This window comes from Heteronotia binoei, chromosome 5 (assembly GCF_032191835.1).
Source record: "Heteronotia binoei isolate CCM8104 ecotype False Entrance Well chromosome 5, APGP_CSIRO_Hbin_v1, whole genome shotgun sequence".
Lineage (NCBI taxonomy): Eukaryota > Metazoa > Chordata > Lepidosauria > Squamata > Gekkonidae > Heteronotia > Heteronotia binoei.
The window spans coordinates 30,990,686-31,007,088 of NC_083227.1; the positions used below are offsets into that span (position 1 = coordinate 30,990,686).

Genomic DNA, 16,403 nt, shown 5'->3' on the forward strand with positions numbered 1-16,403 from the left:
TAAATTAAACTTTTAAAAACGATATACAAGTGCAGTCAAATATTCACAAAACCTTAACCCTTTAAATCCCTCCTCCCCCCCAGACAAAAACCTATAATAACACATCTATACCATTATCCTAGGATCAGATTCAGCCAGGAGAAGTTCAAGAAGTAGATACAACAGGACAATATGATCAAAATAAATAGCTGCAAAATAAAATCCCTGGCTGGATTCTGTAGATTGTTTGCTAAAGGTGGGGTCCTCTCCAGGTTAAAGGAGGCCTCTTGTACCTGGAATGAAGAAGAAGAAGAAGTAATAGTAGAAGTAGTAGTGTTGGATTTATACCCCAGCCTTCACTTAGAGTCTCAGAGCGACTTGCATTCTCCATTCCCTTCCCCTCCCCACAATAGACATCCTGTGAGGTATGTGGAGCTGACAGAGCTCTGACAGAAACTTATCCTAAGAGAAACAGCTCTGAGAGAACTATAACTGGCCCAAGGCCACTCCAGCAGTTGCATGTGAAGGAGTGGGGAGTCAAACCCGGTTCTCCAGGTTAGAGTCTGCTGCTCTTAACCACTACACCAAACTGGTATTACCATTAATGGAGTGGATTTGATGGATCCAGCCCATCACTTCAGTTTTATGAAGAGAGACATTGCAGGTGGGATTATGCTGGAATGCTAAAAAAAAACACCATGTAGCAAATATACAGGGACTCCTGTGACCATATAAGTCTTAATCAAATCCCAGATGAAGGCGGTATGAAAATTGGTGGAAGGTACATTAACAAATATGAGATATACAGATGATACCATGTTACCATCAGAAGACAGGGAAGACTTGAAACTACTGATGAAAGTTAAATCAGAAAGTGCCGAAGCAGGGTTACAGCTGAACATCAAGAATACAAGAATACTGACTATGGGGAAATCATACCACTTGAGAGCTGATGAAGAAATTGAAATTGTTGCAGATTTTCTATTCTTTCATCAATCAGGAGTGAGATGACAACCAAGAAATCAGAAGGAGATTGGGACTGGGAAGGGCAGCTATGAAGGAAAGATTCTTAAATGGAAGGATGTGTCACTGGTGATCAAGATCAAGATAATTCATGCTATGGTATTCCCCATTACTATGTATTGTTGTGAAAATTAGACAGTGAAGAAAGCTGACAGGAGGAAAATGGATTCCTAGAAATGTGGCATTAGAGGAGGGTTTTGCAGATACCATGAACCACAAAAAAGACAAATCAATGGTTTCTTGATCAAATAAAGCTTGAACTCTACCTAGAACCTCCAATGACCAAACTGAGGCTATTGTACTTTGGTCATGTTCTGAGAAGACAAAAGAGTAACTGGAAAAAACAGTCATGCTGGGAAAAGTGGGAGGCAGCAGGAAAAGAGAGAGACCCAATGTGAGATGGATTGACTAAATTGAGGAAGCCCAGGGCTTTTTTTCTGGAAAAAGAGGTGCTGGAACTTTCAAGAGGGAAATGAAGGAGAAACATAATGGGTGTCCTTCATGAACTTTTAAACATTTTTTTTGAGAAATTTGTTTCCACTAAGAGGTTCCAGAACTCCATTCCCCTGTGCCCCCCCCCCAAAAAAAAAGCCTAGAGGAAGCCACTTTCCTCAAGTCCTGAGCAAAATGAGAGGATGTTTTGGAAGACATTAAACGGTAGGGTAGTCATGTCAGAAGCAACTTGATGGTACTTTACATACACAAAAATGCTTGTCAGTTATCCTTTTGGTTTTCTCTTCATTGGCAGCACACAACAGATGGCAGGAACATGTTTTTCTCATAGGTGTGCCAACCTCCAATTGGGCAAAAAAAGCAAAGGTACATAACCCACCGTGAAAACCAGCTTCTATTATTAAAGTATACAAAGTCAACAAAGATAAACATACTCATATACAAATCCCACTATCATAAATTACAAAACAACCATAACTTTTAGTCCTTAACGAAAAAGGAAGCATTAGCACCAAGAGTCCTTCTTTTCATCCTATGGTAAAACTTCCCATCTCATTCCATGAAATCCTGGTGTAGTACTCCAGATGTTTTAATGTCTGTCAAAAGATGCAGCCATAAATCCAAGTTTCCAAGGACAAGGTCGTACTGAACCCTTGTTTCGCTTGAGCTTCTTCAAGCTGCAATAATCCTCTTAGCAATTTTTCGGCCAAACAGCCAGCATGTTTAAACAAACACCTACAAGGCGAAACAAGGGTTCAGTACGACCTTGTCCTTGGAAACTTGGATTTATGGCTGCATCTTTTGACAGACATTAAAACATCTGGAGTACTACACCAGGATTTCATGGATGAGATGGGAAGTTTTACCATAGGATGAAAAGGAGGACTCTTGGTGCTAATGCTTCCTTTTTCGTTAAGGACTAAAAGTTATGGTTGTTTTGTAATTTATGATAGTGGGATTTGTATATGAGTATGTTTATCTTTGTTGACTTTGTATACTTTAATAATAGAAGCTGGTTTTCATGAGGTTATGTACCTTTGATTTTTTTTTTGTCCTTTTGCCATGTTAGTCTCTCTGTGTTGTATAACCTCCAGTTGGGGCCTGGAGATCTCCTGGAATTAAAAGTGATCCCAGACAACAGAGATCCATTTCCCTGGAAAAAATGACTGCTTTGGAGAGTGAACTCTACAGAATTTTGAGAGGGTCTTGAACTCCTCAGAGAAGACCAGGCATCTGGAGTAAGGGTTGCCAACTCCTGGAGATTTGGGGGTGGAACCTGGGGGCATAATCCCAAACAGCCCCACATTAATTCTGCAAACGTCCTCAGAGAGATCAAGATGGGTAGTCATGTCCGTCTGTCTGTAGCAGTAGGAAAACAGCAAGAGCCCAGGAGCACCTTAAAGACTAACAAAATTTGTGACTCACTCAAGTTCATACCCTATCTTTAAGGTGATGCTGGATCCTCAGAGAGAATATGGTCAAATCCTTTCAAAGACCCTGTTAGTTCCAAGTAAAGACAGACTTGCTCCAAAAAGATCCAGCTATTGCTCTGACAATTGACCTGGGTAGGGTTTCCAATTCTGGGTTCAGAAACACCTGGAGATTTAAAGGTAGAGTTTGGGAGAGTGAGGTTTAAGAGAGGGAAGGGGTCTCAGTCAGGTTTAATGCCAAGCAGTTCACTTTCCAAAGAAGCCATTTGATCCAGAAGAAGTTAAATAAAGGCTTTAAATAAATAACAACTACATGATTTATGTAGTCTGGAGATCAGTGCAAATTCTGGGAGATCTCCTGGCCTCAGCTGGAAGTTGGCAGCCCTAGCTCTGTGAGGACTTGTAATGGAGTCTGGCATGCGCCACATCCTTTGAAAGTTCAAATTGGTACCAACCATTTCTCCTCTGTGCGCCATCCATACTATAGCACCATTTATTAGTACATTACAAAGGGAAAAACCTGACCAGCCAGAATAGAAATCTTGTTTTTATCTTCTAAATAAAAGAGAAAGGGCATTACCTCAAGTTTTCTATCTCAGGAGGGTATGTGAACACCAACCTCTGCTCACTGGGACTGGATGGAAGGTAGGGAAACAGATAATCCCTCCATGATTTTTGGTGTCAGCTCTTTCCTTCAGAGCCTGAGTTATTTTTAAAGGAGCCACACCTTATTTCTTTCTCCCTCCCACATCATTATGTATATAAGATCCCTTCAGATATGTGCAGGTGACAAAGAGCATCTTTCTGCTGCCAGAAGTACAAGCTCAGACTTCAGAGATGTCTGCATATCAGAAGACAGTGAAAGGATGGCAGACAGTGAAGGGACTGAGCCCACAAATGTCAAGTAAAGATAAGAAAGGTAAGAAAGGTAAGAAAGGGCTCATCTCACAAGAGATGTGTGTGAAGGAACCCTGACTGAGGCTGACCTGAACTTTCACTCTGCTGGAAAAGAAGAGTAGACTTCTATACCAACTTTTCTCTATCTTAAAGAGTTTCAGAGTGGCTTACAAGCTACCAAGGCAGAGAGGGGATTCAAACCTGGGTCTCCCAGATTCTAGTCCAACGCTTTAACCACTACACTGCTCTGGCCCTCTATAGTCATAGTGGTCATTGAGGGGCAGTCTGTTGTAGAGATGAGAAGGAGGGGGACTATGATCTGGGAGAACCTTGTTGGGTGACCTTGGGCCAATCACAGACTCCCTGCACAACCTACCTCACAGGGTTATTGTGAGGATAAAATGGAGGACAGGAGAACAGTGGAAGCCACTTCAGGACCCTGAGGATAGTTAGGTAGCCAAGTTGGTAGGTAGGTAGATAGGTAGATAGATAGATGATAGACAGACAGACAGACTTTGCTGGAGAACTGACCTGATTACAGTCAGGCAGGTGCTGATGCTTGGAAAGAGGCCATGGCTTAGTGGTAGAGCATCTGCCTGATATGCAAAATGTCCCAGGTTCAATCCCTGGTATCTCCAAATTAAAAAGGACCAAGTAGTAGGTGATGGACAAGACCTCTGACACCTGGCAGGCAAATAAGGAAAGATGGGAATGGAGTGGTTGGCTATCTTGCGATGTACTCAGTGGCAGAGCCAGTTAAATAGATTTTGTCACCCCACAAAAGGGTACAATTCACACATACCCCTAGCTTTGACAGCCAGTGTGGTGTAGTGGTTACAGCAGGACTGGGAGTGGGGAGATCTGGGTTCAAATCTCTCACTGCTGTGGAAGCCCGCTGGGTCACCTTGGGCCAGTCAAAGGCTCTCAGCCTGGCCTACTTCACAGGGTTGTTGAGTGGATAAAACAGAGGAGAGAATGATGTAAACCAGTTTGGTTCAGGTGGGGTACAAATGAAGTAAACAATCAATCATCAATCAGCACCCTTTTAAGGTCCTGAACAGCACAACTCGGGTTTGTAGGGAAAAATCTACAGTCTCTGGGGACTAGTTTTTCTCTCATTCAAGTTTTATAGCAGAGACTAACAGAATTTGGGTGGGTCTAAGCTTTTGGGAGTCAATATTCCCTTCACCTGATACCCTTCTTCTAGGGCACCAGGAGGGACTGACCCAAGGGTGGAACTCTCGCAGATTAGGCCATGCCCCCTGATGTAGCCAATCCTCCGAGAGCTTACAAGGCTGTTTTCTGTAAGCTCTTGGAGGATTGGCTATGTGGGAGGGAGGTGGCCTAATATGCAATGGAGCTGCTGCTAGAATTCCACCTCTGGACTGATCTATCCTAGTTAGAGTTCGTCACTGCCCTCTCTGGCATAACCATTTGACAAGTGGCCAGTAGGTTATTTTAAAAAAGTAAAAAAATTACTTATGGATAATAATGTTTTAATGTGTTGTTTTAATTGGTTTAATGTATGTTCTGCTTGATATCTTGTTGTGAACAGCTCTGAGCCCACTTGCGGCATAGGGCAGGATTGAAATCCCAAAAAGAAATAAAAAAGAAATAAATAGGGTTGACCAGATGGAGGCTGGGAAACTCCTGGGGGCAGAGCCTGGGGAAGACAAGGACTTCAGTGGGGTGCAGTGTCACAGAGTCCACCCCTCTAAAACAGCCATTTTCTCCAGGGGAACTGATCTCTGTAGTCTGGAGATGAGCTGCAATTTCAGGGGGAAGCCAGTTTGGTGTAGTTAAGTGTGTGGACTCTTCTCTGGGAGAACACAGCTACCCTCTGAAACCCTCTTCTGTTTAAGTTCCACCCCCCCCCCCACACACACACAGGTAATGCCAATTCCCCCCTTCCACAGACCTGTCTCACCTTTAGGCTCGACACAAGCCTATCAAGAGAGGGCTTGACATAAAGCAGACACACAACCTGGTAGCATGAAGCCCGCAGAGTCAGCGTTCCTGAATGCCATGATTTAAGCAGCAACAAAGAAGACACAGTTTTAAAATGCTTAAGAGAATTTATTTACGATGGTGTATAGTTCTAAAAAATACAAGGAGTGAATTGAAAAAAAATTCTAGCAGTCTTACATCTGGTGCACCTAGAAGGCAGACTACAAAGGGCTCAGTCAGATATTCTTAGCCTCAGGATCCTGACTGAGCACACTAGGAGAAGCAATCATGGAGAGTCTTCCCTCAATGTGACATAACATCATTCTGCGTCCCCAAGAGAGCCAGTTTGGTGTAGTGGAAGTGTGCAGACTCTTATTTGGGAGAATTGTGTTTGATTCCCCAGTTGTCCATATGCACTTACTAATGTGACCTTGAGTCCATCACAAGTTCATGCAGAGCTGTTCATCTCAAAAGCAGTTTCTGTTAGAGCTCTCTCACCTCCACCTGCCTCACATGGTGTCTGCTGTGGGGAGGGGAAGGGAAGGGAAAGACTCCTTTGGCTTGTGAAGGGCAGGGTATAAGTCCAATCTCCTCCTCCTCTGAAGGCCTCAGCCTCTATGCCTCTAAGCCTTTTTGTTGGCCCCCCAGAGGAACTGGCTGGCCATTGTATGAGATAGAATGCTGTAGTAGATGGACCATTGGTCTTATGTTCTTATGAAGGTCTCTGCCTCTATGCCCTGTTGTTAGCTATCTAGAGGAACTGGTTGGCCACTGGGTGAGAGAGGATGCTGGACTGGATGGACTATTGGTCTGATCCTGCAGGGCTCTTCTTATATTCTTTTGGAAATAATATGAGTCTCTTTCCTTTTTTCTCTCCTCCCTCCCCCTTTAAATGGCACAGGGGACTGTAAATGTGGAACCGGGCCTGGGTACGCAACACCTCTGGATGCTATGAAAGGTAAGCCCTTTTGACCACTGAGGTCACTTGAGCCTCAATAGAAGGGTGCTTTCTAGAGAAGTGGGTCCCCAACCTTTTTGAGCCTATGGGGTCATTTGAAAATCTGACACAGCATGGTGGGCACGACCACAAAATGGCTGACACAGGAGGCAGAGCCAGCCATAAAATGGCTGCCACCACTTACTTCAATCACACAGTAAAGATCCTTGTGATGTAGTGGCAGCTGCTGCTAAAGCAACATTAAAAAAAACAACAACCCTGCTCAGTCAATCAGAAACCTTGCTGGGCAAAAGCCCCTCCTGGCCCCACTCACTTTCTAGAAACACTTAGTGTGCCCAAGGAAAGGTGTTGGTGGGCACCACATTGGAGACCCATTATAGAGAGTGCCTGCCTTCCCACAATGCAGCTGTTCTGGAAAGTTTTCTCTGGCATCAGCTCCCCTGGGAACTTTCTGTCTTCTCACCCTAAGGAGAAAACGTGTGATAGTCAAATAAAACCGCTATTTTGTTCATCACCTGCCTGGGGTTTGAGGGAACATCAAAGAATTTTGGAATTGAATGCTGAGTCTGCTCTGCTGCCTTATGAAAAAGGATCCTGCAGTCAAAATTCCTGGCACTTCAGTTACTTGCACAATGTTCCCTCTAAGCTGTGGAATCTTGGGAGCAAAAATTCTACTTCATGAGCTACTGCCATAAAAGTTGTGAACAAGCAATTTGGCTCCTGCATTCATTAATTTGCTCTAGGGCCATCTTTCCTGATCTAAGTCAAAAAATTGTGAGCTAGAGGCTAAAAAATTGCGAGCTAGCTCCAACTCAACTAGAGAGACCACTGTTTGCCAGGAAGATTTCTGTCACATCCTGGGTCAAAATGCCAGCGACTGATCTTCCCAGCAATTTCAAAAGAGCTGTTTCAGCCATGCACCAGTTTAGATCAGCAAAAGAAAGGAGACCATCTTATAGACCTCTGAAGGCCTAATAAGGACCAGCACAGTATCCTCAGTTTTGGTGAGGGAAATGAGACTGAAGGACAGTTAGATTCAAGTCCAGTAGTACTTTAGAGGGGATGGGGAAAGGCGAAGTGTTACCCAATCCTATCAGATCTCAGAAGCTTAGCAGGGTCACTCAGTACTTAGAAGGGAGAATGCCAAGGAAGACTCTGCAGAGGAAGGCAATGGCAAACCATCTCACTGGACTTGAAAACTCCTTTCTGGAGTCACTATAAGTCAACTATGACTAGGGAGGGCAGCCTTCAGGTGGAACCTGGAGATCCCTCAGAATGACAGCTCATCTCCAGACAACAGAGATTAGTTCCCTGGAGAAAATGGATGGTTTGGAGGGTGGACTCTGTGGCATTGTACCCCACTAAAGTATCTATTGTACCATAGAGTTTTCCCTCCCAAATGGCTAGAGCATCTGGGAAAACCATAGAGTTTCCCTGGAAACACCTAGAGTGGCTGTTGCGTGCCATAGCCGGTGCGATGACATCACTTCCAGGTGACTTCATCATGCTGACGATGTCAGGGGAGGCTCCCCCCACCGGCCAGAGGATTGGAAACCTCCTGGGCAGGGGAAGCCTCGCCTGGACCATGGGCTTGGCAGCCCTATAGGAGAGAGAGGGCCTTGAATCAAGAACACTGTAGTTGCTTTTCTAACAGTCCCACTGCTTGATTGCTAAATGTCCTCTTTGCTTTCCAAGGTCCCAAAGAGAAACTCATCTACGTTACCTGCATCTTAACCGGGTCCGGCATCCGAGCACCTGATTACCTGGCTACGGTAGACGTGGATCCAAAATCTCCAACTTATTGCAAGGTTCTGACCATGATCTTTTCATTTGGGAATGTTTGACTGTGCCGTTCTTCCCCTCAGTTTCCAGGGATGGATTAAGAGAGGGTAGAAATTACCATGCCCTGACCTGGATAGCTCAGGCTCTCCTGATCTCATTCAATCTCAAAAGCTAATACAGCCCTGGCTAGTATTTGGATGGGACTTCATGGGAGACCATTAATAAAGTTCTGGGTTGCTACACAGAGGCAGGCAACGGCAAACCACCTTTAAATGTCTTTGGCCTTGACCTGGATAGTCCAAGATAGCCCAATCTCATCAGATTTTGGAAGCTAAACAAGGTGGGCCCTGGTTAGTACTTGTATGAGAGACCACTGAGGTAATCTGAGGTTGTCTCTTGCCTGGGAAACCCTATGAGAGGTTGCCATAAGTTGGTTGCACTTGAAAGCAGTTTTCACCATCAAAAATGAACACAGGAATTTCCCTGTTCTCAACAAGGACCTCCCAGCTGCCCCTGAGGCAATCACGAAAAAGGTCTAAAAGGGTTGGTGTGAACTGCTCTCAATTTTTGAAAGTCCTCAGTGAAAACACAGAGGTTCTGTGGGACTTCCAGAGCCAATATCCATCGACAGCCCCAATCCACACTAATTCATCAGATTCTTCTTCAAAACTATGAAAGCCAATGCCACATCTGGGCTCTAATGAAGTCATCCTTTGAATCTCAGTACCAGGAGGCAACATTAGAGGAAGGTCTTGGCCTCTTTGCTCTGTTGTTGGACCTCCAGAGGAACTGGTTGGCCACTGTGTGAGATGCGATGGGGGACCAGATGGACCACTGGTCTGATCCAGCATGGCTCTTCTTATGTTCTTCTCAGGAGAAGACCTTGTCTTCTATGGCCTGTTGTTGTCCCTCAAGGCAAACTGGTAGCCACTGAGTGAGACAGGAAGCTGGACTAGATAGACTATTGTTCTGATTCTGCAGGGTTCTTCTGATGTTCTTATGTCCATTGCCCGTTTTCTAGATGTGGGGAGATTTGTCATGATTTTACATAGCCTTGGACTGTCCCAGATGAGAGCAGATCCATGGAACTCTGAGAGGTTTTGAGATTCCCATCAGAGCTCCAAGGCTCTGACAAGATGCTCTTTTTCCCCTTGGCACTGAGCCCTTGTACCATCTCCTGAGGCCAGCCTTTTGATTCTGCTGCTTTAAGACTTTCTTAAAAGGTGTCTGGCATCTCCCAAGCCACCCCTCCCAGGGCAAATTAGACAAGAGCGTGATCCAAGGGCCTCAAGCAACAAATTGGCTGACAGCAGATGGTCTCATTAAGTTACACATGAGGAGCCAGGGTGGTTGGTGTGGCAAGGTAAAAACAGAAAGTGAGTTAGGATTGCTAGCTTCCAGGTGGAACCTGGAGATCTCCTGGAATTACAACTGATCTCCAGACTGCAGAGATCAGTTCCCTGGGGGAGAAATGGCTGCTTTGGAGGGCAGACTGTATGACATCAGATCATCACTGAGCAATGCTCTCTCTAAGCTGCAGAGTCTTGTGAGCAAAAATTCTACTTTGTGAGCTACTGGCATTGAAGTTGTGAAAACTGCATAAATTGGTGTGCTCTGGGGTCAAAAATGTGTGAGCTGGAGGCTATAAATATGTGAGCTAGCTCATGCTACCTCAGTGTAGAGGGAACACTGCCTCTGAGGTCTCTCCCCTTCCCAAACCTCACCCTCCCTAGGCATCACCACCTAAATCACCAGAAATTTCCCCATTTAGTGTTGGCAGTCCTAAGGGGAAGTAGAAGAGAAGAGAGAAAGATTCTGGGCTAATATATGGAGACAGGGCTTTTTTTGTAGAAAAAGCCCAGCAGGAACTTATTTGCATGTTAAGACATGCCCCCCAATGTCACCACTGTTTTCCACTGAGCTTTTTTGTAGAAAAAGCCCAGCAGGTACTCATTTGCATATTAGGACACACACCCCTGACATCAAGCCAGCTGAAACTGTGTTCCTGTGCGTTTCTGTTAAAAAAAGGCCCTGTATGGAGAGCAAAAAGAAAATGTGAGGAGCAAAGCATTAAGAATAATACCAAGAATATAGGTCAGAACATCAGCTTGGGAGGTGGTAGAGCCCTTGGATGATAAAGGAGTGAAATTTGTAGTGCTGCCAGCCTCCAGGTGGGGTCTGGAGAGCTCTAAGAATTCCAAATAATCTCCAGAAGACAGAGTTCAGTTCCCCTGCAGAAAATGGCTGCAATCCTGGAAATATAGCTTAACATCTTTTTCCAAATAAATTAGTTATTAAATATAGTATTGTTAATCACATAGAGGAACAAAATCTGCTGAAGGAAAAATAGCATGGCTTCTGCAAAGGGAAGTCTGGCCTCATGAACATTTGGAGATCTTTTTAAAAGTATGTGGATAAAGGTGATCTAACTAGAAGAAGAAGATATTGGATTTATATCCTGCCCTCTGAATCTCAGAGTCTCAGAGCGGTCACAATCTCCTTTACCTCCCCCCCCCCACCCCACAACAGACACCCCATGAGGTAGGTGGGGCTGAGAGAGCTTTTACAGTAGCTGCCTTTTCAAGGGCAACTCCTGTGAGAGCTATGGCTGACCCAAGGCCATTCCAGCAGGTGCAAGTGGAGGAGTGGGGAATCAAACCCGGTTCTCCCATATAAGAGTCCGTGCACTTAAACACTACACCAAACTAGCTCTACAGATTTTTTTTTTTTTTACTTGGACCAGTTCCTTAACCAAAGACTCCTAAATAACCTTTAGCTTTATCCTATGGATAAAAATTTTGTTAAGTAACAGGAAGCAGAGAGAAGGAATACATGGACAGTTCATGCAATGGAGGAAAGTGAGCAATGAAATCCCACAAGGATTGGTTTTGGGACTGGTGGTATTGAACATATGAACATATGAAGCTGCCTTATACTGAATCAGACCCTTGGTCCATCAAAGTCAGTATTGTCTTCTCAGACTGGCAGCGGCTCTCCAGGGTCTCAAGCTGAGGTTTTCCACACCAATTTGCCTAGACCCTTTTTTGGAGATGCCAGGGATTGAATTTGTTCCTTAAAGATTTGGAACAGTGGATGAGCAGGGCACTGGACAAATTTGTTGATGATACCAAATTATTTAGGAAGGGTTTGTGAAGAACTACAGAAAGTTTTCTCTGAATTTTGTGAATGGGCAACAACATGACAAATGAGGTGCAGTGAGTGTAAAGTAAGGCGCGCTGAACTGAAAAATCTTTTGAGTCCAAGATCAACTTGGAAGTCAGCACAACTAAATTATTACTGGTTTTGTTGGTTCATTTTGGCATGTCCCAGTAACAATTCTCACTGTTGCATTTTATATCGACGATTACTTTTGCACCAGACCTGGATGGTCCAGACTAGCCTGATCTCATCAGATCTCCGAAGCTAAGCACGATCGGTCCTGGTTGGTCCTTGGATGGGAGACCTCCCCCCCCCCCCCCCCGAGAAGTTCAGGGTTAATACTCAGAGGCAGGCAATGGGAAACCACCTCTGTGCATTTCTTGCCTTGATGTGGATGGCCCAAATTAACCAATCTAATCAGATCTTGGAAGCTAAGGAGGGTTATTGGCCCTGATTAATACTTGGATGGGAGACCACAAAGGCAGGACCGGATCTACATATTTTTGAGGGGGGGGCAAAATTAAAAAATGATGCCCCCTTATGGGCCATTCTGTTTTATGGTCCCATAGAATACAATGGACTCCATACCCAATTTGGCACCCTCCCTCTGTTGGCACCCGGGGCAAGCACTCCCTCTGCCCCGCCCCCTAGATCCAGCCCTGCACAAAGGAAGTCCAGGGTTGCTACACAGAGCCACAGAATGGCAAACCACCTCTAAACATATCTTGCCTTCAGCTGGTTTGCCCAGGCTAGCTTAATCTCATCAGATCTCAGATCTAAGCACGGTCAGCTCCAGGCAGTATTTGGATGGGAGACCACCAAAGATGTCCAAGGGTATAATGCGGAGGCAGGCAATGGCAAACCGTCTCTGAATGTCTCTTCCCTTGAAAGCCCTGCAGGGTTGCCATAGATTGGTGTGACTTGATGATATGCACACATACATACAAAATCTGTAATTTCTAAATTATCTTCAAGGGCAGCTCCCTCCCACAGTGTGTTGTAGTAATCTGTCCTACACATTACCAATGTAATTGGGTCAGTTGAAAAAGCGAATGAAAAAAGCCAACTTTTCAGAATGTATCTTTGATTTGAGGCTGATTTCCACTCTCTCTTTAGCCCATGAGCAACATTCAGAGGAGGCCATGAAAACCCATTTCTAAGAAAGAAACAAATAAAAGCCTTCTTGGGAAGCAAGAGCAGTTTAATCAAGTTAAGAAAATTGCCCAGGTGGCCTGCAGCTGCACGCTTACAACCTCCCAGTGGCAGCTTTTGTGTTAATTTTGTGAAATACTTAATAAGATTTTCAGCAGCGTCCCTTCCAAACCAAGATGAACCCCTAAAGGTACAGGTAGCATTGCTGGCTCTGCAGACTGAGCAATGTGACATACCCAGAAACAGCCCTGAACTTGTCAAGAATCATCCAAGCTTGTAACGCCAGGCGGGGTGTTTTGATAGTTGCAGTGTCAGTGGACTGGATAAGAGAGAAAAAAGAAAATTAGCATGACTCTGCCCACGGCTGTGTACGGCATAATCAGACCACAGCTACCTTTGTTTGCAATCCATTGTCTTATCAGCATCTTGCTGCTATGTTTAAGTGGTGGAGAACCTGCTTTTGCATGTGGCAGGTCCCTGATTCAGTCCTTGACACCTCCAGTTAAAAGGCCAGGAGGCCTCAGACAGATCTTGTTGTGTCATGAAGGGCAAACTATGCAGCCTCAGTTTGCCACGGTGACCTGCAAGTAAGGGAGAGAGGGCTTAACCCTTCAAATTCCATTCGGTTGTGCTCTTCAGAATGTCTTCCTTGCTTCATTATCAATTTGAATGAGAAAAAAGCCATGTCCTTTCAAAACCTGTGTTGCTCCCTCTGACCTGCTAAGAAGAAAGCACAAAGTCATAGAATCAGAGAGTTGGAAGGGACCTCCAAGGGTCATCTAGTCCAACCCCCTGCACAATGTAGGAACTTCACAAATACCTCCCCCCATACATACATCCCCAGTGACCCTGCTACATACCCAGAAGATCCCTTGCCAAACTTGCCTGGAGAAAAATTGCTGACTGGCCCCAAAGTGGCTATCAGCATTTCCCTGGGCGTGTAAGTCCAGTTTTGAATAGCAAAACAGAGCAGAGGTTGAAGGGTTAAGCCTCTTCTCCCTTCATGGAATCATAGAGTTGGAAGGGACCCCCAGGGTCCAACCACCTGCACAATGCAGGAAATTCACAAATATCTACTCCCACACCCTCAGTGACCATTGCTCCACATCCAGAAAATGGCAAAAAAAAAACCCCACCCCAAAACCCTTTCAGGATGCCTGGCCAAACTCGCCTGGAGAAAAAAATTGGTTCCTGATCTCAAAGTGGCGAGCAGCATTTCCCTGGGCGTGTAAGAAAGGGACTCGAGAACGAAGCATTGATGCAGCCCTTCCTGCCCTCCCTCTCTTCATCTGCCTAAGTAGGAGTCCAGAAGCATCTTTAAGACCTTTAAGACTCCTACTTTGTTCTACTGCTTCAGACCAACACGGCTGCCCACTTGAATCTATCTGCCAAAGTTCACAGAATCAGCATTGCTATCAGATGGCCATCTTCCCTGCACCCCTGCCAACAAGTTTTCATTTTATGGACAGAGCCAATTGGGTGACCTTTGTCCTGTCTGTTTAGGCCCTCAGATAATAGGCATTAGAAAAGTATTTTTCTGCCCAAGACCCTCCTCCCCCCCCACCCCGAGAGCCCCTGAGAGCTCCAGTGCTGAGCTTCATGGACCTGATGAATCTGATTGGATCAGGGGTCCCCAACCTGTTTGATCCCGCAGGCACCTTTGGAATTCTGACACAGTATGTGTGAGGGGCAGACACAGTCACAAAATGGCTGCCGCAGTACATCTTCAGCCGCACAGTGAAGACCCTTGTGCTGTGGAGGCAGCTGCTGCCCAAGCAATGTTTTCACAAATCTGTAGTGGATTAAGTCTCCAGCAGTGTCAGAAACCTTGCTGGGCAAAATCCCTACCTAGATCTGCCAACCTTCTGAAAACACTTGGTGGGCACCAGTGTTGGCAGGTACTATCATGCCCAAAGGCACCATGTTGGGGACCCCTAGATTGAATTATAAAATCACTCAGAGTTGAAAGGGGCCATAGAGGCCATCTAGTCTAACTACCTGTTCGATGCAGGATCGGCTGAGAGCATCCCTGACAAGCGTTTGCCCAGCTGTGGCTTCAAGACTGCCAGTGAGGGGAAGCTCACCACGTCCTGAGTTAGCTGATGCCACAGTTGAACAACTCACTGTTAGGAAGTTTTGCCTAATATCCAGCCGAAACCTTCCTGCCCTTAATTTAAACCCTTGAGTTCCCTCTGAGCTGTGGGGTCGTGAGCAAAAATTCTATTTTGTGAGCTACTGGCATTAAAGTTGTGAGCTACTGCATAAATTAGTTTGCTCTGGGTCCATTTTTCCTGAGCTAAGGCAAAAATGTGTGAGCTGGAGGCTAAAAAAAATGTGAGCTAGCTCACACTAACTCAGCTTAAAGGGAACACTGCTGATTGTGAGTTCTCTCCTCTGCTGCCAACAGGAACAGCTCCCTGCTCTCCTCTTAGGGACAGTCCTTCAAAGACTTGAATTGGAGAGCAGCTAACTTCCTGCCTTCCTCCACAGGTGATCCACCGCCTGCCCATGCCTTACATCGAAGATGAACTCCACCACACCGGGTGGAATGCCTGCAGCAGCTGTTTCGGGGATACCACCAAGAAGCGGAACAGACTGATACTTCCTTGCATCGGCTCCGCTCGCATTTACGTGGTGGACACAGGGACTGACCAGAGAGCTCCCAGGCTCCACACAGTATGACTTTATTGGAGCAGCACAAATGAGCCCTGGGAAGGGGGGGGGGGGACTTGAGGAGGAGATGGGGTTTGGGGAGGGCTGCAGAAAGTTTGGCATTGGGCTGTTGGAATCAGTAAGCGATGGCATCTAGAGCTGGTGCAGTGTAGTGGCTAAAGGGCCAGATTAGGATTGTGAGATCCCAGGTTTGAATCACCACCCTGCTGTGGAAGCTGGCTGGGTAACCTTGGGCCAGTCATCCTAGGATCATAGAACCATAAGAGTTGGAAGGGACCTCCAGAATCATCTAGTCCAACCCCTTGCACAATGCAGGAAATTCACAAATGCCTCCCCCCACACCTCAGTGACTCCTATTCCATGCCCAGATTGCAGAAAATCTCCAGGATCCCTTGCCAAATTGACCCCAAAGTGGCAATCAGCATTTATCTGGGCTCGTAAGAAACCAGCAGTCTAGATGCTGTGTTATATACTTAACTGCAGCCTCTGAACAATCTTCCAGGGTAGCCCCAAGAAGAACCACTTGCAGTAGTCCCCAGACCAACAAAAGCTTGTACTGGTGGAGCAGCTTGTCAGTGTGTTCTCTCTTCTGAACCTGCCTTCAAAGTGGGCTCGGAGGAGAGCACACGCTGACCCTCTGCTCCCGGCGTCCCAGGTCTGAGCAGATCTGGGAAGGTGAGTACGGTGGCAGGGGGGACCTGGTGGTGCCCCTGTAGACCAGGTGGTGTCCTTGGCGGCTGCCTACTTGGCCTACTCCTAGGCAACAGCCCTGTTTCTGTTGATACAGCCCAAAATGGCATTTGCCTCTTTAGCTACCACATTACACTGCTGACTCATGTTCAGGATATGATCCACAAAAAACCCCAGTTCCTTTTCACACATACTATTGCCAAGACAAGCCTCCCCCATCCTATAATTATGCATTTGATTTGTCCTCCTCTTCCTCCCCC

At 45.7% G+C, this 16,403-nt stretch overlaps 1 protein-coding gene across 1 annotated transcript in view; it reads left to right on the top strand.

The window, feature by feature from the left end:
• Positions 1–8,424: 8,424 nt before the first annotated feature.
• Positions 8,425–16,403, top strand: part of LOC132571352 (methanethiol oxidase-like) — a 31,473-nt gene continuing 23,494 nt past the window's right edge. Inside the window, exons 1-2 of the mRNA XM_060238156.1 lie at positions 8,425–8,495; positions 15,271–15,456. Coding sequence (XP_060094139.1) covers positions 15,289–15,456 — 168 coding nt within the window. The 5' untranslated portion in view covers positions 8,425–8,495; positions 15,271–15,288. The remainder of the gene's footprint in view (positions 8,496–15,270; positions 15,457–16,403) is intronic.